Here is a 26,155-nt window from a genome sequence, read left to right on the forward strand (position 1 = left end):
TCCAGAGTTCAGTACCAGTTCAAGGACGAAGCCCAGCATACTGGTAGAGGGGGAGGAAGTGGGTATCAAATTTCTACTCCTGCCTCTCTGTTCATCGCCATTTTCCTAAACTGGAGCGCAGATACCGCAACTTTAAATGGAGATATTTTCCACTAATTTACTTCCCAAGAAAAAAGTTTGCCAGTCTCATGTATCAATTTTAAGCACATTGTAGCAGTCCTGTAGCAGCAGTTGCTCAAATTGGTTAGCTTCTTTAACTCGAAGGGAAGAAGGCAGGCTGCCTTTCTCCTTCCCCCCGGATCGTTCCAAAAGCTCGATTTCTGGTCAAATTAGTTACTCACGACCACCGGGTTCCTTTGGCTCCATTCTTCAAAGGTAGAACTAAGACGCTCACCGCGGGCTTTGTCGCCGCATTTGCATCCCGGTTGGGGCATATCCCCGTAAGCCCGGCTCCGTTGTCCCTTCACCCCCACTCCCCCTTTACAGGGGGGGCAAGGGAAGGGTTCGGAGCCTCCGTGGGCGCAGCCGGGGAGCCCAGGGTGCGGGACGCTCTTCCCGCACCCCAACCGGAGCCCCGCTTTGCGGTTGCGGGGCTCCTAACCCCCGGGATGGATCGGGCGCCTCGCAGCCGAAGCAGCCCCGACCACCCGCTATGGCGTCGCCAGCCGGAAGTGACGTTGTCATGTTTTCATGTGGTTTTTAGCTTATTGTCGATTTTAACCTTGTTTGTTTGTTTGTTTACAATACAGTAGTTTAGTCCCAGTGTTAGCTTATTATTTATTTTAATTATTCGTTGAAAGCTTGAAAGTTGTTTTTAAACTGATACTTTTATTTATTTGTTTGTTTGTTTGTTTTTGTTAACCGCTGTGAGGTGGTTGTTGTTGTTTTAAAAAAAGTACATAAAATTCTGCTAAATAAAAATATATTAATTTTTAATATTAATATATTAATAACATTAATACTCGCGGCCTGTCCTCCCCCCCCCATTATTTTTTTAAAAGTAAAATTGTATTTATTTTATGCGACCCATACACGAGTACAGTACTGTACTGTATTTCATGAGGTGAGAAACAAGAAACGTTTTTGCCCACCTCAGCGCTCTGCACTTTAGGCGGGAAAAAGCCTAGCAAAGCGCTCGCACGCCACCAAGCGGCGAAAACGGCCGATTAAATTAACAAACTCCTCCGTGGCTCCCTCGCTCTCGGAGGGAACCAATCTCATTTAAACTTGAAAAAAGGCGGGCGAAAGAAGGAGTGCATGAGCGCTGATTGGTCGGCTGACGGCTGATACTCCAAAGGAGGGAACTTTGAAAAGTAATGACGGTTACTACGCTAATAGTGGGGGGTGGGGTGGGAGGCGTGACCAATGGGAATGTGATTTTTTCCCTCTTCCCTATTAAGCCCGCCTCTTCTGAACGATTATTGGCTGATATGAACAGAAGCTCCCCTTGTATCGGGCGGTTGATGCATAATACAGAGTTTAACTGCTGAGAAAAACCAACAGAAAATCTCCCGGATTCGCCTAACGATGTTGTCACTCTTCCTTTTCCTATCTCTGTGGTGTTAAGGGCTTCCGCCATAGAGATGACAAGGGCTAGAGCGAAGTCACTTAGGATGCCAATACACGCATCATAGCCAATGGGGGCTCTCAACTGGTGCCGGAAGTTCGGGCCCTTTTCCACTCTATGACCCCACTGTCGCCGGAAGTCCAACAGTAGCTGGTTTTTCGCCGTAGAAATGGTCAGGTTTAAAAACAGGTGAGGCTCTTTTCTTTCCTTTTTTTAAAACTCTTATCGCTTTTCTGAGGCGGCTAATGGTCGATTCACTTCCGTGGTTAGCTGCACCCTGCCTTGCCTGCTTCATTAGTTATTTGAAGCCTGCTTTTAAATTTTGTTCTTCGCCTAAAGACTCCCATGTTGTTGTTCAGTCGTTCAGTCGTGTCCGACTCTTCGTGACTCCATGGACCACAGCACGCCAGGCACGCCTATCTTTCACTGCCTCCCGCAGTTAGTGGTTTACAAATGTCCGTCCTAATACACATTACACGGCACGGAGGGGGAAAGGGATGTGGAGGAGGAGGAGGAGGGAAACCAAGAGCAGTCACAATTCCGTGTTTACAGAATTCCAGCAATGACCAGCTGGAATGAAATGATTTCGAGGAGAATGAGTCCCCAAGATTGCTGGTGTTTTAGCAGAACTAATTAAGAGGCCCTTAATCCCCATCTCTTCCTCTCCTGTAAGCCTGACTGGAATGGCTGCTGCAGGTGATACTGTAGTTGGGAGAGGAGCCTGACCAAGTAAATGCTTCATGGGCTCTTTGTAGCTCAGCCACCTCATCACCTTTTGCTGTGACGTGATGCCCTTTTCTCTCTCTCTCTCTCTGTGCAGATACTTCCTTTGCGAGATCATCTCCGAGGACCCTCGTTGTCTGCAGCTTATCGAGGAGCGCACGGTGCACAACACAGTGAAAAATGCTGTTGCACGAATTCATGGAGACTTTGGACTAGCCTGCTGCTCCATTGCTTTTTCAGGTCTGGCTTCTGGAGCTTCCTTTGCAGCCCAATGGGCCAACCTCCCCTCTTTAGGGGAATCTGTGCAGTTTGGTCCCCTCTACAATCTCCCTTTAGCTCTCTGTCTGGCCTGTGCTTTGGAAGATACACAAATTTTTATTCCAAAATGAGAAGTATTGACCATGCTAGTAATTTCTGACCTGCTAGCACACTAACCACATATTATGGTCCCCCAAATACCTGGCAATTCTCCTGTTCCTGCAGTCCCACAAAGGCTGCTGATTCAGGATATATTTAGTGTGTGTCAGAGGTGTGTTTGTGTCTTAAGTGCTAACTTGGCACCATGATTTTGTATAGCAGTCTTAAGATACGAATTGCAAAAAATCAGGGGGCACTTTGTACAAAATCTGTATAGGGAGGGCCTGGTAACAGTTGTAATTTGTCAGGTAGGCATGGATGAGGCAGAGGCAAAATATCCCTGAGCAGAAACTCCTGAAGCTGAACAGGCTACTACACTAGTTGAAAATATGAGTTGCACTTCAACAGCACACTTACTCTTGAGATTTAAGTTTAGTGAACTCCTCCAAGATGATCAAAAAGCAGTTTTTTCTTATGACTTCATTCTTTTCAGGTGCCAAAAGTTGGGTGTTTGAGGTTTATTTTATTCTCACTGGGTTGTTGGGCTTCTTATAGATATTGGGTGGCTTTAGACCAGTCACTGAGTTTCATGTCTGAGACTGGGATTTAAATATGATTAGTCACTGCACAGATAGGCTGCTTCAGTATCTTTGCCATTGTATTTTCGAACTTGCTGCTAAAAGCAGTTAAGGAAACATGGATTTCTTTTTGGGGTGGGGATACAATTAGATTTTGCCCCTGTCCTGTTGAAAGCCTGTGCTAAACTTTGAAGGGTCTCTTCTCTGTGTTGTTCCAGTAAAGTACCTCAATGCTTACACAGGAGTTGTTCTGTTGTGTTGCCGGAAGGACTTTTATCGGTTACTTGGTTCATCTCTTCCCTTCATCAGTCACTTGGAGAACAAAAATCAGTGTTATCCCTGTTCCTTTAACACGCTATATGTTGGAGGTGAGCTCTGTTCTTTAGGATTCTTGTTTTTCAGCAGTTTAATTTGCTCAGTGGTCTCCTCTTGTGTGCTGAAGTCTCTTAAATGGGGACGCCTAGATTTTTTATTTCTGTGGTAATTATTTGCTGAAAGTGAACAATTTCAGGGCCATTCAGTCTTATCGAATATTCAATATACTGGGCACCAACAATATCACATATGTAATGATGCAAGCAGATGTTTGTTGAAAGCAGCTTATAACAACCAAATAGCAAAAAATATTTTTGGGTCATTCCAAAGCAAGTGATTCACTTTTTTTACTTTGTACCTCAAATTTTCTTAATATTTTCTACACTTGTTGAATGATCAAAACTGAGTTTAAATTTAAAATTTTAGTTTTTTACTCATCCCATTTATTGAGTTATGAGGGTTTCAAAATTTCAAAAAATTGACAATTTTGGCCTTGTCAGACTACACAAAAACCTTAAAAGCTCAGCCCAGAATTGAGATATATTTCAAAACTAAAAATACTGATCTCTTCAGAAGTTTATGGGCTTTAATATATGTCACATGATGGGCTTACTTTAAAATCCCCCCAAAAATGTATTGATTATTTAATATTTCTAAGAGCTACCTGAAAAATTTCATATTGGGATCTAAATGGGATCACATTACAAAAAAATATTTTGTACATACATGTCTGCATTATTGGGTTCTAATTAGGATAAATTGGTCTTAGAGTAAAATATAACAGAATAAACAAGACTTCAAACTATAATATCAGTTACTTCAGGCATTTCTTTAGAAAGTTATTCACTTAAAAGGTATCTGAAAAGCTAGTCAAGCTTTTCTTTTAAAAATGTGTTCCAAAGCAGAGTGATAGAACACACACCTTGAAAGAATTCTTGTTTGTGATGGCCACCAACCTAAATGACTTTAAGGGGATTGAACAAAGTCACGGGGGAGAGGTCTATGCTCTGATTCCAGTCGAAGGCATTGGTGCTTCCGAATACTGTTTGCTGGTTTCCTACAGGCGTCTGTATGGGTGCTTTGAGATCAGAATGCTGGACTAGATGCACCATTGGCCTGATTCATCAGGGCTCTTATCTTCTTACCCATTAGTTCACTCCTCTTCTGGGCCGAGATTTCCTGCTAGAGTAGAGGTTTTCAACCTTTTTGAGTCCACGACTCCCTTGACCAATTGCATTATTTCTGCGGCACCCGTGGGGCTCAGCCCAGCTATATCATCCCTTGCCTGTAGAGCTGGCAGCCTCTCACCCTTTTCCACCCTTGTGGAGTGTTCCGTCCTCCTCCTTTCCTTGAGAGTCCTCCAGGCAGCCACTGTTGCCACCCCTGGACTCTGAACTCCAAACCCCGCTGCCCCAAAGAGAGGTGCCTCCTCACACTGCCCCACAAGGGCCTGGGAAGAGAATGACCCCAGCCTTAGTGACCCAACAGAGACTGGCCAAGGGTGAATGTGAGGCCAGCACCTTACCTTGAGAGACAGCAGTGGCAGCTACTGGGCCTGCATGGGCACTTCAGCACTGGGCACTCAGTTCCCAGGCACACAGCAAGCACAAGAAAGGCCAGTGCAACACCCGCCTGCCCATTCCCAACAAGAAGGGCTAGTGGACTAGCTGGCTGGGCTCCCTGGACGGCTTACTTGCTTACTGAGGCTGCCTCAGCTCCTGGCAACCAGCACCCCCTGGCCACCGCAGAGGCACCAGTTGGAAGCTTGTAGCCAGGGCTGCTGCAACTAACAGCCACGTATGCCTTTGGGAGGCAGAGACATGTGAGAGGGCATCAGAAGAGGGAGGGAAGGAAAGAGGCACCCCTGACCATCCTTCAAGGCACCCCAGGGTGCCACGGCACACTGGTTGAAATCCACTGCACTAGAGGATTTCAAGAGGATTGCTGTAGGGTGTAAGCACAGTTGCCTTTGCTACTGGCATTGTTGATGCATATGCTCTCCTTTTCCCCAATCAGCTACAATACGGAGGTGTCAGAAATTCCTAATCCAGTACAACAAGGACCAGCTGCTCCTGCTGCTACGCAATTGCTCCAATGAAGGTAACAAACTGCTTGGTTTGCAACATTAAAATGGAGACAGGCTAGAGCCACTGTGAGAAGAAACATTAAGACAATTACAGGCGTACCTCAGGTTACGAACGGCACCCCAGAACCAATTAAGTACGTAACCCGAGGTACCACTGTAATTGTTGGGCTTGAGGCAGAGTGGACTGTGGAGGCTGCTTCTCTCCTAGTGGGTTCAGGTGGGGCATCGCCTTTCCCTCTGAACAGGTCGTGGGGTCTACTGAGTTTCCATTGATCTGGTTGTGGTGGGTAGCATGCTGCTGCCAGGTAAGTATTTACCTAGTGAAGGACTGCCTGTTAAAAGTTTTGTGGGAGCATGAAATAACAACAGCAGGGTTGTGGGCCAAGCCACAGCTATAAAGGAACATCTAGAAGCCTTACATTGCACTCCAGATTATTTCTCAGGCAGGTGGGGCATCCAGCACCAATTGCAACCCTTGCCAGGACTGGCTGCATTTGGGAGTTCAAGTGCAAGTCTTGCTTTTGGCAGGGACTTTTGTAGCCTGCTGCTTGGAATTAAAAAAAAAGCCTGCAAATGAAGAATTGGCAGCCTACACAGTGTGCCCTTAATTCTTTGAATCATAGGATACCTGGTGGCTGATAGTGCAGGGAGACAAGCTGTTTTTCTCAAAAGTGACCCATGTAGGGCGAGACCATAACCAGTTCCACACCCAGAGCTACTGCATGAGGTAGCAGTGCAGATGTTTGGCTTCTAGGCAATCTCTGTTTTTTAATAAGTTTCTAGTCTTTATGACTGGTAGGCTGCCCAGAATCCTTTGCAACAGTAGAAGAGGGCTAACGCAAAGGTAGAAAACCACCACCCTAGTCTGCCTTGTAAATCACAATGTCTTTTGAGTTTAACTTTTTTTTTTTTAACACAGCAGACAGACAAGCCATCCAGAAGTCGATGCAGAGCTGTGCACTTGTGGGAGAGCAGCAGTTTCAGAGTCACGATGAAGACAGTGATGTTAGCACAGAGATTGCCTGAACAAAGCAGCAGTCTGGGGACAAGACAATGAGAGATTCTTGCTGGCAAGGATCAATACTTCTCTTCCCTAGTTCCTTTTACAGCAGTTAATGTATATGGTAATAAAAAAGATAAAGCAAATAATTATCTCCTAGTTTGCAGCCTGTTCATAATGAAGGCTTGTGCATAGCAGTGTCAAAGTAAGATGCGACTGCTAGTGTCCACAGAACTGTACTTCTGCCTCTGTCCCCCTGCCGAGCTTAATACTTTCTTGGGAGAGCAGCCCACCTGTTGCTTGCACGCAGAGCGCGTTTTAAAAAGTTTGGTAACCCCCTCTATCTGCTGATCTCTTAAAATGGTTATGTCTTACTATCACAAGCTAGCTGAAACAGAGCAGTCAGACATTCCATTTTCATCCAGTTCTTCCTCTAAAGCAGTCTTCCCTAACCTGGTGCCCCAGAGGTTTTGGACTCCCATCAGCCCCCAGCCAGCAGTTGTAGTCCAACATTTCTCAGGGGCATCAAGCTGGGGAAGGCTTCTCTAAATTCTTGAAGACCACATTTGTGGTGGGTTACACATTCTCCACCCCCCACCCCAGAATCTTGGCACACACCCCTTTGCACTGGGGAGAGCTAATTGACTGCATGGTTCGATGGGTAGCGACCATATTGGCACTGAGGATGATGAGGCTCAATTTGCCAAACAACCGAGAATAATGCAACTGCAATGGGGAGGAAGAGGCATCCTCATGTGAAGTGTGCTACTAAAGTGTGTACTAAACAGCTGTTTGGTGGTAACAGCTTGGTCTTCTCCAGTGAAACAATTGCTGTGTCAATAAAACCTGCAGCCATGCAGGAAGGAAAATATCCTCTGCTTTGTTGTTTTTAGTCTTGGCCAGGCTTTGTGCTAACGTGGTGCCCTTTCTGTGTTTTGGAAGAGTTCTATTGATTGCCACTGGCCATGATAGAGGCTATATGCTCTGACTTCACAGCTAGAGGCAACAATGCTGCTGAATACTAGTTGCTGGGAGCCACAGGAGGATAGAGTGCTCTTGTCCTTGGGTCTTGCTTGCTGGTTACTCATAGGCATCTGGTTGGCCACAGTGAGAACAGGATATTAGACTAGATTGGCCACTGGCCTGATACAGGATCTTATGTTCTTATGACTACCTATGACTCACTAGATGAGAGCTGTAGTCCAAAGCATTTGCATGGTTCCAGGTTGGCAAAGCCTGCTTTAGGCTTTTGTCCAAAGTACAAAAATTGTAAATGTTCAGCTGCTAAAGCCACATTAAGTCTAAGCTGATTCTGCCAAAATAAAAACTGGCACCAAGCTCAGCTTTTATACATCTACAGCTTGTATAGGACCCTAAGACACTAAAACTGCCTTTGGTGTCTTCCCTTAAATAAATGGGAAGCCAGGTTTGGTTGGAAGACACTTGTTTCCTGGTCACAGAAAACAACTGTTACCAGGACCTGAATGAAAAGGGCTTGATGCAGAATAGTGTGTTAAAAAGAGAGTAAGGTACAGCTCAGGGAAACACCTTGTGCATATGGTTTATTGCAACTAATTTCACCCTTGCTGGTATGGTACACTGAAGTTCACTGTATTCAACGGAACTGACACTTTTATTTTTAGTAGTAATTAGTTTCAGATCAAGCCACAAGCAGTGCAGAATGAGACCACTTCTCAAAACAAAGTAGGGGCTGGAAGAGTGAGGAGAGAAAAAGAATGGAAGGCTAAAACGTACATTATACAAACCCAAACTGAATCCCAGAACCAAGCAAACGGAAGACCATGACCTCCAGATCCTTAGGGGATTGACCTGCATGTGCATACAAGCTACCTGTTCTGCGCGGGGGGGGGGGGGGACATTCTGATTTCTCTCCAAGTAACCTTAGTTAGCACCATTAACACCCAAGAGCAGCAGAAAGGCCATTAGTCTCTCTTGCCTAACTGAATACAATTGGCCTCCAGACCCATCGGATTACTCGGGAAAGCCTTCCCAAAGTACCTTTCCCCAGCTTTTGCCCTTTGGGGAAAAAGATTAAAAATAGCAGGTATAAGTTGAATTATTTCCTCCTCCGTTACCCCCCCCCCTCATTCTTTATAAGCAGCGCTAATCAAAATGACACAACAATCAGTGTACGCTCTATAGCCAGGTTCCTTAAGTTACCAGTTTGCAAGGAGCAGATGTTATCACCCAGCCCACTGCAGCCAGTAGACTCCTTTTCACACAGGCCAGAAGCATCAGGAGCTCCCTGCCTGCCTTAAGTGACAAGCAAGTGTGCCACCCTGACCACACTATTATTCCCAGGTCAAAGGAGTTATACTTGGCACAGCCCTGGCACTTTGGCTTCTGCGATGCAATACTTTGTTTTGGTATTAACTGGACAAGTGCTCCTTTTTACTTCCTATGCACCTTCCCTAGTCCCAGAAACAGACTTATTCTGCTCAAACTTAAATACTTTTTTCTATAGCAGCAAAAACACAAAAGCAAACAAAAGAGAACCAGGTGAAGAAATCTGTCCGTTAGTATGATCACTTAGTATGAACCACTGAAGTGCTGAACAGCAACTTTTGCTTCTGCTTCTTTTTCTTGCCTCTTTTTTCCTCTGTAAAAGAAACAACAGCTTGAGTCACCAGAAGCAACATGTTCCCTATCAGAGATGGTAAACTAATGACTTACTCCAAAGAAGCAATTTCCTTTTATATATACACACACCCTGCATTAAGGGGTCATCCTGCAGCTACAGGAGGCCATTTAAGCCTTTGACATGTTGCTGGACTCCAGCTCCCATCAGCCACAGAAGCCTGCATGGCCCAGGATGATGGTAAATATATAGTCCAGCAACCTCTGCAGGGCCACAGGTTCACTGTCCCTGGGCTAAATAAAAACACATCCCTGGAAATAAAGATCCAGGATAGGCTTCCTATGGGAAGGAGTCCACTAGCAAGCTCTTTCATTCTCAAGTCCCCTAGTCTTTGGATCAAAAACTTTCAGCTTCCCATTCAAGCCTACGAAACCCGGGTGCCTGGCTGGTCACTGGCCAGAGCAAGGGTGGGGACATAGTCATTAGCAGCAGGTCCCATGACCAACCCTCCACACCTCAGAGAATCAAGCTGGGCCGGTAAACTCCCACAGCATCAGAACAAAAATGACTGTGAGACTGTATAAGCATTGTTCAACCTAGGTTTGCCCTGCCCTGTGCTCCAATATTATGTATGACTATCAGAAGCACCTGAATTGGAGATGGCCATGACAGGCATCACCCAAGAGGGACAATGCAAATGTGCCATAGACAAGCGGTTGTGCAAGTCTCCCCCTACATCAGTGTTAAGGGGCTGCACAACCGAGTGCCCCCACCCATACTACTGGGCTATTTCCCCTCTCTTTTCTTACCCAAGAGATGGTCAGAAGTGGACGGCTTGTCCAGTTTTAGGAAGGCTGCCTCGATAGCTTGACTGAAGGAGTTCTGGAAACTAGGCACAGGTACACGGTCCGAGTTATCGCTCTCCCCATCACTGTCTCCTGGAGCGGGAGGAGCCAGGGTGTTTTCCTCTGAAATAAAAGTGGCTGTTTTTAAATCACTGGGGAGTCTGAACAGGCCTCTGTCATAAGTGCTCTGAGGCACCACTGAAAAAGTAATACACAGAGACCTCCCTGATATCCTTCCATTGTAAGACAAAGGCTTTTATAAATTTAGACAGGCTATTGGCTTGGCTGACTTTATTTATGGATCCTTTTAACTTGCTCTAATGTAGTTACTATTTGGTGTTTTCATTGCTAGCGACTTGATTTTTTATTTCAAAATGTGACGGATTAACATCTTTAACCATTTTATTGTAATTTTTTTATGATTGGTGTTAACCATCTTGGGTGCCATATATAGAAAGGTTGGCTATAAATTGAGATAGACTCAACTCTACAAAGGTGCTGCCTTTTGGAGACACTAAGCTAAGAAGGATCACTTTGCTTACCTTTCTTCTTTGGCTGAAAACTATTCCATGTTTCTGGTTTAGCTTTTCCAGCCCTCAGCATCTACCAAAAACAAGTACAATAGTCAGATCAGCCACACGCTACCAATCTGTGACTAAAGGTGGCTTAAGATCATTGGAGGGCATTTCAACAGGTCAGCTAAAGCTACTTTAAAGGTTAATGTCAGGAGCTGGAGTAAGGAATGGGTCAGCAATAAAGCACCTGATGTCAGTGAAGTTAACTCATTATTCAAAGAAACAAGAACAGCTCTGTCCTAGTGGTCACAGCTGCTGCCGCCCACCACTCCTCTGCATCCAACCAGCCCATGACAGTCAATGGTAGCAAACACCTTTTCGTGGTTTACTCAGAAGTGATAAAGTGGTGTGGACAATTTTGTAGTTCTGGGTTCAGGCTTTATTTATGCTTGAATCACAAACAGATTCCTTAAACAATTCTCATAACGAAGAACTGATTGGGTGCAGCGGAAAGTCCTGCACAAAGCACACACCTGGGCAAAGGAGGGGAGGGTAGATTCCTCCTCCAGATTTCCAACGAAGAGTGAAGGGCTGCCAAGACTGCCTGCGGGAGACAGTGGAGTATACATGGACTCTGCAAGGAGAAAAATCACACATTTACTACACAAACTAAGAGTTGTGTTATTAAGGAGGCATGATAGCATGTATAGACTCCCATGCACCTGCGCATCCTTCTTTCTCAGGCACTGGTCTTCCAAGTCTCATTAGTTTCATGTTTGATGCTATTTTAAATTCAGCTGGGGACTCACCTTCCTTCCAGGAGCTGCTATTCAGGTGTTCCCCTGTCTTTTGTCTGCATTACCCCACCCATGAATGATTCTGCTAAGGATATGGAATTAAACCTTTAGAGAGTGAGCACAGTGGCTCTTTCAGCTGCTCACCTGATTGAGAAATGGGACTTGAACCAACAGGAGAGAGCAGAGCATCACTCTGGTTCTCAGTGCCTGCATACTCTCCTGAGCATGCGCTGAAGGCAGGGAACTGCTGCAAGTTCTCTAAAGCAATATGAACCTCTGGATCTAGACAGAAAACCAAAAATTTAATCTCTGTGACAAAAGTTATTCACTCCTATGCCAATGATTCAGATCAATTCAAGTGACATCTACTCCCTCATGCATCATCTTCCTTTTCAGAGGGGTGTTAAAGCCATATTGCCATTTGAGAAATTCCTTAGCTTCACTGCTTAAAATATGGCATTCCCACCATCTGTCAAGTTCTATATACTCACTGGCCTGTTTCAAATTATACCACCCCAGTCACAAAAGGCCAACATAAGTCACAACCACCCCCCTCTCCTCCCACTTACTAAGGTGCTTTCATTCTACACCAACCCTCAGACCAAGCACTTCCTTTTTAGACGAGGAGGGCAAGGTTGCCACTTACATCTGCCTTGCTTCTTGTTCTCCTCTATCTCAATCCTGCGCTCCCGACGTCGCTCATCGCGAGCTTTCTTCTGTCTCAGGCGCTTCCTTTTCTCAATGTCATCTAAGAGCCATTGGGAAAGTTCCCAGGTGAGACAGACTGTTCAGAACAGCAAAGAAAAAGCACCTTACCTGTTCCTTCCCTGCCCCCCTTTGGTAGTGGTCCCCAGTTGCACCTCCTTTAGAAGCCCAAAAATGATGGGGTTTCAGTTTCCATTTTCTGTTGCAGGATCTTGACTTCATAGTTTTCCAATATCTGTTTCCAAACCCAAGCACACCCACATCCATTACCTGTCCCCCTCTTCTCAGCACTGAACCTTAAATTAGGGTGGCTAACATGGTGCCCTCTAGATACTGTTGGACTGCAAATCCCATCATTCATGACAACTGGCCAAGCTGGCGCGGGAGGACACCATACTGGCTACTCCCATTTTAAGTTACATGGAAAGCAACTCTTCAGCTTCAACTGGGAATGCACAGCGACTCTAAGAAGGTGACATCATCCTTTCTAACCTGCTCACAAAACCGTCTTTTACAACAGAAAAACAGAACTTCCCAATGCCCACCTGAGAACATCTGCAGTGTTTCCTTCGAAATGATAGGAGGCTTCAAAGCTAGTTCACAGATACTGAATTCACAGGTGAGTGGCAAATGACACAGGTAACGATGACGTTGCCGCACGTCCTGCAGGTGAGGTTGGGGGTTTAGAGAGAAGAGAGCTGGTTGTACAATCTTCAAACACACCTCTGCCTGGGCATATGGCAACCCGTAACGGAAATGTTGATTTTTTGGCGAATTTACTTAGAAATAGCTCAAAAAATGAAGATTTTTAGGGGAGATTTTGAAAGAAAAAGCTAAACTTTTGTGTATGGATTTTCACTTTTTGAAATATGGTAACCCTACCCCACACCCATTCCCTGATGTCATGTGTGAAGAGAATGCTAGTCAATGTCAATAAATAATGCCTTATTTTTACCAAGCCAGTGCCAGTCATGAGTATTTCCAAGTGTGAGAAACACTCAAGTGCACCTAAACCCACCTCCCGGCACATAGCCAGAAAATCATTCCAGGAGATAATAAATTCTCACAAAGGCAAAATCTATGAAGGTACCTATACCAGAGTATAAATCAAACAGTAGCTCAGCCATAGTCAAACTACACACTGAGGGCAATCCTGGGTGTAGTTACCTCTGTCATGGAGTGGCCAGATATCTCCACCACAGTGGCTGTGATCTTCTCTGGGCTCTTCTCCAGGCTGCCGTACTCGTGTACAAGACAGCGGACATTCACTGGGTGAAGGTACAGGCACTGCCCATCCTCAGCTGCAGCACCGGAAGAGAAGATGCAGGACAGTTATGGAAAGCAGGGGAAACGGGACAACGCGCCCTACTCTCTTGACCCACTTACGAGACATAGCAGCCCCAAGTCTACACAGTGCTCCTCTGCATGCACCTGGGGCTGCTGCACATAGGTTTTTAATTGCCAAATGCCACTTAAGCAGCATATAAATTAATAATAAACAACAATGGGAATAATCCAGTAGGGTATTTGATTCTGCCTTGAATAGCCACCTCACTCCAGTTCCAAAACGTCAGTTGCAAACCACCTTTGAGACTCTAGCAGGGACTGCTGTTCAACAGTGCTTCGCTTAATTATGGCATCCCCGGAAATGCAGTGGGTCGTTAAAGGCTTTATTTGCATATCCATCCTTGGGAACCAATAACCTAAGAGCCCCCTTTGTGTGTAGCACCCACCCACACCCAGGCAGTACAAAACGAGAGGGCAGCATTCCAGAGGGCACTGGGAACCCCTCACATTTTGTTCTGCTACATGTGTCTCCCTCAACCAAAGCTCTTAAGGTCATGAAGTAATTAAAGGTCACTGGGCCTCTTCCCCGCCCCCGAAAGGCTGGTTTCCCTTGAAAAAAGTTATTGTTGGTGAAGCATGTCACACAGTGATCTTCTGAAGTCTTACATCAGGGGTGGGGTACCTCAGGCCAGGGGTCCAAATGCAGTCCCCTAAGCTTCTCTGTCTAGCTCCTCGGGACCCTCCCCTAGGCCAGGCCTCTCTCCTCAGTACCCTCTGTGAGCAGATTTGCCTAGCTGGAATGGATCCTTGAATTATGATAATATCTCTTGCTCGTCTGGATGAAAGGTGGAGAGACATTGTGTGTCCACTGCACAAAGATGTAGCCATATGTATCCATCACTCTGTGTACTTTTTGCCTTTGGCCCTGTCCACCCCCAACATGCTGCCCCCCAGAAGGTTCCTCACGAGGAAATGCAGATCTTGAACTGCAAAAGGCGTCCCTACCCTTGCCTTGACATTGTTGAGCTAACCTTGATAGAAGTAGTAGAAAGGGGTGGTGCTTGGGTGCCCACTGCTGAATGCTGTTTCAGGTTTCTCGCAGGCAGGTTCAGGCAGACTGGCTCCTTCCATCTCACTTGTGCCTGGTAGGTTCCTGCCAGACTCCTTGGCATCATCCACTCCCACTGCCTCTTCCACCTCAAAAGGGGGCAGGACAGCAGCTGCAGAATCTACAGGAGGTGGCTCCAGGATTTCTTCTTCAAAAGCAGAGAGATACTCCAGAATAGGCTGTTAAGAATAGAGAGTAGTTCACATCCGTCTTTCTCAACCCATTCAAGCAAGCCCTCAAAACCCCTCAAACCCCTGCAATTATCTCTGCCATCTCTTTCCTGAAGTCACCCTGGAGTGTCTAGCTTAATGGTCTCTGCGGCACAAGGACTGAAGCTAGGTTCACCCCATTCAAATGACCTTAAAATAGTGAGATAACAATATTTCAACAGCACTCAAGCTCTAACCTTCCTCTCTTGGGTCGCTACTACTGCTGCTGCTTCTTTGTCAGATGACTCCGTCACGATGAGAGCCTCCACAGCTGCCGTGGTTCCTGCAACATCACTCTCTCTGTTTTTGTCAGACATCAAGTTTCCCTCTCGATCCTAAAAGCCAAGCCAAACATTGTTAATCCCAGCATCACATCAACATATACACCAGGCTTTGCCAGCCTGATGCTCACCAGATGTTTCAGACTGCGCTTCTTGATGTTTAACCATCACTTACACCCTACCAGAGAACAAGAAACAGCACTGGTGATAGTGGCAACAAACTATCTGGGTTCGGTGTGACTTAAGGCCAAACCCATCTCGCAAGGTTATTGTGAAGATGAAAGAGAAAACTGGAAGCACCATGTAAACTGGAAAAAACCCTAAAGAAACATTATTCCTAAACAAATAAAGGCAAGCCTACCCAGATACTTAGAAATGCTAGTGTGGTTTTTAATCTCTTTTAGTATTTTAACTTCTTGCATGTTTTAAAGGCATTGCCTTTTTGTAAACTGCTTTGAGGGTTTTTACAATCAAGTGGTGTATAAATTTTACAAAATAAATAAATACTCCTATTAGCTGAAGCTACAACTTCAGCAGTATTTGTGATTTTCAACACCCCCCCCCCCCAAAAAAAACCACCTTCTGGCCACCTGCCAAAATAGGGGAATACACAATAAAAATGCTCAAAAGTCACTCAAATTGAACAGACGTCATGAGCAACCAGTAAAACCCACAGATTTCCCCACATCACATTACTCAAAAACCAGCAATGCCTCACCTTCAGCTCCTGAATGGCAGCCTCAATGAAACATGCTTCAGGTGTGTGCTTGTCCTCCTCATACTGGCGCAAGAGTGCCACCTTCTCCTCCAGGATAACCTCCTGCAGCACCTGAGCCTTGGAGGCCAGAAGCAGCTTGGAGTATTGTCCATGTTGCTCATCTGGACAAAGACATGCCAAGTTAATGGTACACTGGGATGAATGTAGCCATCCAGTTGGAAGACATCCTACAAGTTAACACTCTTGTGATCTGCTTGCTGTCTTTATAGCCACAGCCTGCATTGATGCCAGAGGTGCAGCAATGCTTTCCCAGCTGTTTAGGGGCTCTATATAATTTGGGCCTACATATGCCTAGCTACCACAGGGGCTGCTCCCCTCCATTAAATTAGGCTTGAAAGAAGCATTCGCTTGCAGCCCATATACTAGGCTGCAGTGAGTGCTTGGCTGCCTGGGATGTGTGGTGCCCATGACAGTCTCTCTGGGCTGCAAGGAAGCCCATGGGTGTGAAAAAGTCAGCACTCCCTGCTTTACCACCTGAAACCTTTTGTTCATTCTCTATCTGCTACTAGGGTCCAACGGACCCTTTTGAAATCCTAGCTGGAAAAATATAGCTCCACAACATAAGAAATAGACATGACTGATAATGTACTTTAAAAATGTAGTCATCTAACATGGAAACTATTGAGACACACTGGACCCCACAACACTCGGATGTGCCAAGCAACTAAGTTACTAGTGCTGAAGTTATCTTGCTTGATTTGTTAAAAACAAGTAAAGTTTTGGACATGTGACTGTGGAAAAGGTGCAATCAATTAGGTAATCTTCCTCACTGGGCTATCAGGAAGCCCTGGGGGAGAAAACAGAAGAGGAAGCAAAACAGAGACTTAAAGCACAGAGGTAAAATACTGGACGTAACAGTAAATAATGGAAAGGGTCAAATGGATCACTTTAATAATTTGTCGTTCACAGAATTGTGCTTAGTCCCATCTTGCACTTAAGAAAGCACCAGTTGGGTGTGGGGAAAACCTGTGGCCCTCTAGATTTTGTAGAACTACAATTCCCATCATCCCTGCCATTGGTCATACTTACTGCTGGGAATTGCTACATGCTTTTTGAAGCAGGGAATATAGGCAGTTTACATACAGGGAGCAACAGCAGAATAACAGTTTTGCCACCTTCAAGAAGCCATGGCCAAGACTGATTTTTGTGCTGCTCCTATTCATTTCAAAGTGGCCCGAGCCAGATAACTTTGTACTATATTATGCCCCGGATACTGCACAAATGGCAGCAAGGTCTACCCAACTTCCCTCTTTGCCACTTACCTCCTAGATGAATAGGCAGTTCCACATTCACCAGCTTTGACTTGGGCTGCGCTATCAAGACACCTTTTCCCCGTCGCATCAGCTGCATCGTAATTGTGTCGCCAATTGCATACTGACGGGTTTCCAAAGCAACAACGCTGCAAAAACAAAAGGGAGTGATGAGCGATAGGTGACTTGTGAACCGATAAAAAAAATAAGGCATCGCTCAGAGAACCTCTTTTACCTTTTCAGGTCTTTCTTGTGAATTGAGCTGTAACAGATGGGGCACTTACTCCAAGTCTTCTCACTCAGAGAGAGATAATGCAGGATACATGCCCAGCAGAAGATGTGCCCACAGCGAGTGATCTTGGCAGCAGTAGGCGGGTATAAGCATATCGGACAAGAGGGGACTTCATGACTGCAAATCCGCTGGAAAAGTGCAACAGAGTTTCTTAGTGTCCTTTTTCACTTTTTTATTATTTTACGTTATGAAGGTGTCTGATTGTTCTTTTTTTCTTTTTTAATTATCTCCAAGGTGTAATGTATTTTGTATTAGCAAACAAGTGTGATGTACAATAAAAGGCACGAAAGTAATATATTATAATGATGTTTATTATTGTAATATATGAAGCTGTTCAATAAACATTTTTCTTTGGGGGGGAAAGGGGGAAAGTGCAACAGAGTACAATTTACTATGTTATTGTTTCACTCTAAAATATGACCTTAACAGATTTGAGAACTGAGCCCAAACTCAAGTGGTAAGTGGCCAACCTGTCCAAGTCTGTGTAATAAATCTTTCAAGGCAAGTGCATTGCTACTAACCACTTGTTCCACAAAGTCCCAGTTGACCAAGGTGTCTGGGTCAGTGAAATGAACTGTGTAGTCCTGGTCATCACACACCACAAACTGGCAGCTGGAAAGCAAACACAGAAAAACACAAAATATTGAATACTTATCTGATGCTAAGCTATCTGAAAAGAATCCAGAAATACAGGTATTCAGAATCACAACTACATAGGACTAGTGATGTTAAATTCTCGAGAATAATCTTTTGGAGAATATTCTAAAAAATATTCTCGATTAACGAGAATATTAGAGAATTTTCATTTAAAATAGGAGAATATTCATTTTAATGCACTGAAAATGATATAATTTTAATGCACTGAAAATGATATAATTTTAATGCACTGAAAATGATATAATTAGTTAATATACATGTTTATTCATGGGTAAACTTGTTCAGATGGCAACCAAAAACTGTAGATAATTTTACTCAATGGGGCAATGCAGTGAATTCACATTCTTTGATTTATTTATTTTTTGCACCAAACTTGAAATTGAAAATTCAACATGAATGACTCATGTTAATCACTAAGCCTGCCACTAAACGTATACCGTATTTTTCGCTCCATAGGACGCACCGGACCATAGGGCGCATCTCATTTTTAGAGGAGGAAACAAGGAAAAAAAACATTTTTCTGGTTTTCCTCCTCTAAAAGCCCTGGTTTTGTTGTTGTTGTTTTTTTGAGGATCAGCTAAAAGTTTTGCAGCTGTTTTTGCAAAGGCAAAAGGCCTTTTTTTAGGATCAGCTAAAAGTTTTGCAGCTGTTTTTGCAAAGGCAAAAGGCCTTTTTTAAGGATCAGCTAAAGGTTTTGCAGCTTTTTTGCAAAAGGGAAAGCCCTGTTTTGTTTTGTTTTTGGTTTTTTTTGAGGATCAGCTAAAGGTTTTGCAGCTTTTTTTGCAAAGGGGGGAAAGCAAAGCTCCTTTTGCAAAGGGGGAAAAGCAAAGAGGAAAAGCCCCATTTTTATGGGGTTTAACTCACATTTCTGAAAAAATCTTAAGGAAAGGGAGCCATTTCTACTGTTTGCAGACAGATAATCTAATCAGCCAGTCACATGTCCTGGGGAAACAAACAACCTCCCTCTGCAGCACATTTAACAAAGGAGGGCGGGGCTGAAAGGGAACCGGGACTCTTATCTCTCTCCCGATCTCTTGCTGATCAGCTGCTGAGCGGGGTCCTTTCAACACTCCCTTTTCTCTTTGTAAAATAAAAAGCACAATCTGCTTTTGGCCCCTGGGCAATCCAGCTCCAGGGACCACCATTCGCTCCATAAGACGCACAGGTATTTCCCCTTACTTTTTAGGAGGGAAAAAGTGCGTCTTATGGAGCGAAAAATACGGTATTTACCATCAACTTTGAATTCTAATTATGTTGTGTATGTATAATGGATTTTTTAAAAATCATTATTCCTTACTTACACTGACAATATCACAGCTTGACTTCTTATTTACTAATTTTTTATGTGGGTTGTAAAACTGGTTCTTACATTAGAATTTACAGTTTGTGGAAAATATTCTCACCTCACATCGCTACAAAGGACATATAAAATAGCAGAATCACATTAGTACAGGGGTGGGTAGCCTATGGCCCTACAGATGTTAGACTCCCATCTTCCATCAGCCCCAGGAATCCTGGCCAATGGTCAGAAATGGTGGTAATTGTAGCCTTGCAACATCTGAAGGACAACAGGTTAGTCACCCCTGCCTTATTACAGTATTACCGGTATGTGCATTAACTTCATGCAGGAAGCCGATCCAATAATTACAGATTTAATAAAGAATAACATGGTATCAAAGAAGAAATACTGAAAATGCCTTCATTTCCTTAAATTGTTACCTTTCAAGACTTACTCTCAACCTTCCAAGTAGAGACTGCTACATAAAGTCTTATTAAACTGGGAAAACAGCACAATAACATAATCACAGAGGTTTCACCAAAATCATAACAATGTAAGAAAATGAAAACATTTTCCATTTTTCTTTGCTTTGATTTTTTTTTGCTGGCCTCGTTCTCCCTTGGACATATGAAAGGCAACCACAACCTTGTGCTGACCTCCCACTCACTTGGCCTGTAGGAAAAGCTCCTTGCTGAAAGGCTTGTTCTCCCATCTGTTCCTCTTGCCCCAACTGCTGCGGCCATTCCCAAAGTAGTTTGCTTGGCCACGAGGTTCAAAGGTAAAGTTCAGCAAGTGGTTCAGGCTAATTTTCTTGGGTCCAGAGAACTGGGCAGGGCTGAACTCTGCCCGCTGGGCCTCTGCTACCTGAAAAGACAATGAGTCACCTAGAATGCACCAATAAAACCATTTTTAAAAGCTGTGCCACATAAACACGTTTTTTGCACTGGTGTGTAGTGTAGGCAACACATGTCCAAAGAGCATTTACTATAAAAGACTGCTGCACTGGAAGATTTAGTACACAAATGGGAGTAACAGCATCAGTGGTTTGACGGCTCAATCCAGACAGCAATGTTCAAGTCAGTCAGTTTCAAACAACTCTTATTCCACAAGTATCAACACACAGGAAAATTTATTTTACATCAAATTCAATAAACTACAAGCCAAACATCTGAGATCATTACTTCCCATTCAACTGTTAACTTACTTGTAATGCCTACAATAAGGACACTTTACAGCATGAAATACCAATTGGTATTGGTACCAATTGGTATTTCAAATAAACAGATTACACGGTCTGTCAGATAAATTCCAGCTGCAGAAGAGGCCGGGTCAGATATGGAGACACAAATGTGGATCTTTTAACAGTTTCATCCATTCCTTACCTATCTTTCTGCTAGTTGTAAAAGCAAACTTAACACACTACAGACTCATCAAAACAAAACACTATTCGTGGGAAAATAAAGTACTTTAGGCACGTCATGTCCCATTGTGTCTGCATAAAAGAAGAAGGGTTTTGATGTTTTTAAAAATGGAATTTCTACCTGAGCTATAGCAGTAGGGCTAAGAACAAGGGTAGACATCCCGTGACCTTGCAGATGCTGCTGGACTACAATTGCCATCACCCCGATCAATGGCTATGCCAACTGAAGTACAACATCTAAAGGGCCAGATGTTATCCACCCCTGGATAAGGGGCAGCAATTGAAGATAAACTTCCTAACAGGTAAATGAAAGAACTTATGGCACAACACTTTCTAGTTGCTGTTCTGGCTTCCTCCGCAGCTGTTGGCACAATTTTAGATTTGAAGATGAGGTAAGAATCACTATACAGGGTCATTTGCCATTTTTCAGAACACAGCAAAAGAGCACAAGCACATTCTATACAGGATATGTAGGATCACCACGCAATCATCCCGTCCCAAGAAATGTGGCTGGTCCAGCAAGACAGATTCTCACCTCATCTCGTCTTCCACCATTAGAAGAAGAGCTAAAAGGTTTGCTGCCACTGCCATGTCCACCCCTCTGAGGGGGCATCTTATTAAAAGCTTTGCTTTTCTGTGAAGAGGAGCGACGAGATTGGCTGGCAAAGTTATCATTTTTGGGATATGAAGTTTCTCGTTTACGATTGTAACGCTGTTTGGATCCACTTGCGTTTTTCCCATCTAGAAAAAGAGATAAAGCAGTGGCTTTTTAAAAAAAGCAATGCAAGTTCAGAGTCTCAGGACTGGAAAATGGAATCTTGACTACAACTAAGCTAATCACCTTCAAGTAACCCCTACTGAAACATGCAACTTATACCACGTCAAAGCAACAAAAAGTCAGCAGGATAACACAGGAGAAGCTTTGTCAAGAAGCAGCACACCACATGCAACCCAAAAATTCACAGAAGCAACAAAGGCATATTTCGTTATTGCAAGGATGCATCCACATTGTTTTATGGGCTCTGTTACTACTCATCACCAGAAAAAGCTACTTGAATATTTGTCTGCTATTTTAACAGTGCTATTCTATACACGTCCATTGAAAAGCAAGTCCCATTGAATTCAGTGGGGTTTACTACTAGTTAACTTGGTAAAAGACTGCAATCTCAGTGCTTTGGATTATTCATAGTTCTAAATTGTGCTGAGAGAAAACTGCTAGTGAACGTATAGTTGGCATTAGACCATGTGATTGAGCCTGCCTATAGTAAATAGATCTGTTTGTAAACAGTTCTATAGGAGCAATGTTTGTCTTTTTAAATGTGAATTGTTTATTTGTATGCTGAAGCTTTCTCCACTCGAGAGCATTCAGTTCAACATATAGTGGGCAAAATAGTTGAGCAAAATCTTTTCTCTTGCATATATTGCAGTATCATGTTAAAAACTTATTCCAGGAAGATAAACCTTTGCCTCTATTACCACTAGTTTTGTAGTGACTTATGCAGAATAATCCCAAAGAAGAAATTACAGCTAGGGCAGAGGATAGTACTTGCACTTCCCTCACAAGGATCACTTGATCCAGGGCCCACATGGCTGAAACACACTATAAAAATAGGGCAAAAAAGTCTGATATCCTCACACCTACCTGTGCTAAGAGCATTTTAGTCAGTCATATATTTTTAGCTACAGTCACACAACTTCAGCTAAATACAGTTTACATCAGGGGTAGCTAATGTGATGCTGTCCAGATGTTATGGACTACAGCTTGCATCAGCTCCAAGCAGCATGGCTAATGGTCAAAGATGATGGGAATTTTAGCTCACAACATCTGGAGGGTACCATCCTGGCTACCCCGGCATTCACATATGGAACTTCAGGATTGTTCTTATCTTCATATAGATATTTTTCAGCATGCAGAGGCGCTACCATCTCATTGGATTTTATTATATTGCTTGTTATTTGACGGAGCGCTGGCCATTATGAATGAGATTTTAGGTCTGACCTCTACTATTAATTGACTGTATATGCACATCATGCTAAATTATCATTAGCTTCCTGTGATGTAAACAAACTGAAGGAGCCTTAGCAGTACAGTGGGCTTATGCACTCCTTTCTGTGCAGCTATGAGAAAAAAGGTTGAAAGCTTTTGAACTGGATTAACCACAGCAGCCATACTTTCTGTAACAATAAAATGCACTTACATTAACTATGGTTTAGGTTCAACAAGCCAACTTCAAACTGCAGCTTGTTTAAACCAACTATAGTGAAGATTAACTACAGTTCTGAGTCCAGACAGCACAACAACCTATTGAATGTCGAAAACAAAAGAAAAACCTTCCATACTTTCTCCTGGCTGTGCAGAGGAGTGGGCAGCATAAAAACCTAAAGCTTATTGCAACTCTTTTTTTATTATTATTTCAACTAGGCAATGGAGATACACCCAATGTAAACATATCCCAGACTAAAACAAGTTCTCGCTTTACTTTTACCAACATCCAGCTGTTGTGATATCTTAATTATTTCCATAGCACTGACAAGCGAGACTCAGGAGTCTATATATACAGGTGAAACTAGAAAAATTAGAATATTGTGGAAAGGTTCATTTCTTTCAGTAATTCAACTTAAAAGGTGAAATTAATATATGAGATAGACTCATGACATGCAAAGTGAGATATGTCAAGCCTTTATTTGTTATAATTGTGATGATTATGGCATACAGCTGATGAGAACCCCAAATTAACAATTTCAACTTTGGGGTTTTCATCAGCTGTACGCCATAATCATCACAATTATAACAAACAAAGGCTTTCCATATCTTGCTTTGCATGTCATGAGTCTATCTCATATATTAAATTCCAGTATCTAATGAAAACAATTGCTTACATAAATGGACTTTGCCACAATATTCTAATTTTTCGAGTTTCACCTGTATATGAGGGATGGGGAACCTCTGGAGCTCCAGATGTAACTACAACTCCCATCATCCCAGACATTTGGAGCCCAACAAATGTCAAAAGTTGCCTCTAAGTCTAAAATAATAATGGACAGTCATAGTTTGCTAATTACAACCTTCAGACTCAGCTGAACAGCTAGCTACAAGTAGGGAGGGAGTAATTAGATTCCTTTACAAGCAATACACGTGACTTCTGCAGCTTGAATCATGTGGAAGGAGGGTGATTTTTATGGAAGACATTTGGTAACAGCCAGCCAAGTAAAAGGTCACCATAACAGTGCAACTGCTTGTTACACTGACCTTACCCGTATTTGAGGATTACGTACTCGGAATCAGCCACTTGCACAACTAGCTATGTAGATTAGAATATAATCAGTGCCAGGACACATGGTCTGCGAAAGTCAGAAGTAGCACTTGCTCCACCCAAACCTTCTATCTTCACACTACATTCTTTAGCAGCAGCAACCAACCATTAATTCAGTGTATCATCAGTCCACACACAGCACTGCTTCCAATTTTGGTTATAAATATGGTGTAAGCAAGAACCCAGACTTCACAACAAATACCCTTTGGACTTCAAAGACCATATTCCTGCCAGAGAGGGAACTAATGGAAAATACAGAAAAGGATGAGAGAGACAGGCAGGAGCCAAAGAACAGCTGCAGATGAATTAAAAGAATCACTGGGTTATTTAAAAAAAATAAAAATCATTGGATGCATTCAGCTTTAGATTAGCATCTTGACCACATAATGAAAACCTAAGATTGAGAAGATAAGAAAAGCCCTGTTGGATCAGGCCAATGACCCATGTTGTCCAACATCTGTTCTCATAATAGCCATCCAGATGCTCCAAAGGGAAACCCCCAAGAAGAGTGGAACACAAGAGCACTCTCCCCTCCTGCAATTCCCAGCAACTGGTATTCAGAGAAATAATGTCTCTTAAAAGTGGAGCTTGAGCACAGCCACGATGGCTAGTAGCCACTAATAGATTTCTCCTCCGTGAATTTATCTAAGCCTCTTCTAAAGTCATCCAAGTTTGTGGTCATCACTACCCCCCTATGGAAGTGAATTCCACAGTTTAACTATGGGCTGCACGAACAAGTACTTTCTTCTGCCTGTCCTGAATAACTGGCATTTTATCTGTCCTGAACTTATGTTTATGGCTGCAGTCCTATATACACCAAGACCGGGAAAATTTGCAAGATGTTGTGGAACTTAAAATAATTCATACCTGCCCAAAATGCCACTTTCAGGGCATGAGGCAAATATGGGGTTTGGTCACACACCAAGAACACTGAAAGAAGAGGACTTTCCACTAGCCCCTCCACTTCTTGTGGCAGAAAGTTCCTATAGGGTACTGAAGAGCAAGACTTGTGTGCTACCCTGTATTTTAAGGATGGCTTGCATTATAGCCCACGTTTTCCTCTAAGAAGCTAAACACATGGGCTCTCTTCCTCCAATACCAGCAACAACCCGGCTAGCTTGTTCTGGTTGTGACTGGTCCCAGGGTCACTCAACGAGTTTCCTGACCGAGTGGGGATTCGAACCCGGGTCTACCAGGTCCTAGCCCAGCACTCTAACCCAGTGTTTCCCAACCTTGGGCCTCCAGCTGTTTTTGGACTACAACTCCCATCATCCTTACCTAGCAAGACCAGTGGTCAGGGATGATGGGAATTGTAGTCTGAAAACAGCTGGAAGCCCAAGGTTGGGAAACACTGCTCTAACCACCGCACCACCGGCTCTCACTGGCACCTACCACACACACAAACAAACTGGAAGCCTGCCCAACTAACTGCCTTACCTCCTTTGGGCTTGGATTCTCCCCCGGCCGGGCCGGCCGAGTTAGAGCGGGGCTGCTGCCCTTTGCCTGCCGACGCCGAAGAAGAGGAGCCGGCGCCGAGGCCGGAGCCGCAGGGGTTGCTCTTGTCCATCACGTCGTGGGCTGGAGCTGCTGTTGCTGCGACGGGCGTGCTCTGGAGCATTCACGGGCGCCGCGGAGGCGCTCTTGCGGGTACTGCGAAGGAGGAGGCGGCGGCGGCTGGGGCTGGGGCCGAGGCCCAGGCTCATGGCCCGGCGGCGGGGTCGGCGCAGCGCAGTCGTCTCGGCCACCTTCATGGCGACATTTTCCTCACTGCTTCACCCTGAAGAGGGAAACGGAGACAGGTAGGCCTCAAGAGCCGAGTCAGAGGCGGAGGGGAAGGCGGAAGAGCCGGCCGGGCCTGCGGGGCCCCGCGGGCGGAGCAGCGGCGGCGGCCGAGAGAGAGGAGGCGGCGAGGAGGGACGGAGCCCCGCGAGGCCCGGCCCGGCCTTGGCTCGAGGGCGTCGGGAAGGCCGCAGTGTCGCCGCCCAAGGGAAGCCCCCCGGGCCGCCTCAGCCTCTCTCTCTCTCTCCGCACGACCGTTGCCGCCGCTGCCCTGTAATGGCGACGAATCGCCGACCACAGTGACGGCCAAGGGCCCGGATGAGGCTGTTTGAGGGAGGTGGGAGGGGCCAGCCTCGGCCCGTCGCAAGGCACGCTGGGCCTTGTCGTTTCTCCCTCTACGGACGGAACAGAATC

General features: G+C 44.5%; 2 protein-coding genes across 3 annotated transcripts; one reads left to right on the forward strand and one right to left on the reverse strand.

Moving 5' to 3' along the window:
• The first annotated feature begins 1,665 nt into the window (after window positions 1-1,665).
• On the forward strand, window positions 1,666-6,677 carry POP5 (POP5 homolog, ribonuclease P/MRP subunit). 2 transcript variants are annotated; one of them, XM_033136380.1, is made up of 5 exons: window positions 1,666-1,756; window positions 2,388-2,530; window positions 3,444-3,593; window positions 5,557-5,640; window positions 6,549-6,677. In XM_033136380.1, exons 1-5 carry the CDS (start codon window positions 1,737-1,739, stop codon window positions 6,650-6,652), a joined length of 501 nt encoding a protein of 166 aa, XP_032992271.1. In that variant the 5' UTR covers window positions 1,666-1,736; the 3' UTR covers window positions 6,653-6,677. The 2 variants fall into 2 exon arrangements, with proteins under 2 accessions (XP_032992271.1, XP_032992270.1); XM_033136379.1 differs by having other exon boundaries at window positions 1,668-1,756; window positions 6,546-6,677.
• A 1,485-nt stretch (window positions 6,678-8,162) lies between these two features.
• RNF10 (ring finger protein 10) lies at window positions 8,163-26,054 on the reverse strand. Its single transcript, XM_033136378.1, has 17 exons — window positions 25,400-26,054; window positions 21,184-21,389; window positions 19,896-20,092; window positions 17,814-17,904; window positions 17,236-17,420; window positions 17,013-17,149; window positions 15,691-15,851; window positions 14,889-15,026; window positions 14,406-14,661; window positions 13,255-13,388; window positions 12,633-12,750; window positions 12,029-12,130; window positions 11,527-11,664; window positions 11,119-11,219; window positions 10,613-10,673; window positions 10,035-10,193; window positions 8,163-9,246 (listed from the first exon to the last, which is right to left on the reverse strand). Exons 1-17 carry the CDS (start codon window positions 25,578-25,580, stop codon window positions 9,173-9,175), a joined length of 2,439 nt encoding a protein of 812 aa, XP_032992269.1. The 5' UTR covers window positions 25,581-26,054; the 3' UTR covers window positions 8,163-9,172.
• Window positions 26,055-26,155: the final 101 nt, after the last annotated feature.

The sequence above is a fragment of the Lacerta agilis genome, chromosome 17, assembly GCF_009819535.1.
Source record: "Lacerta agilis isolate rLacAgi1 chromosome 17, rLacAgi1.pri, whole genome shotgun sequence".
Lineage (NCBI taxonomy): Eukaryota > Metazoa > Chordata > Lepidosauria > Squamata > Lacertidae > Lacerta > Lacerta agilis.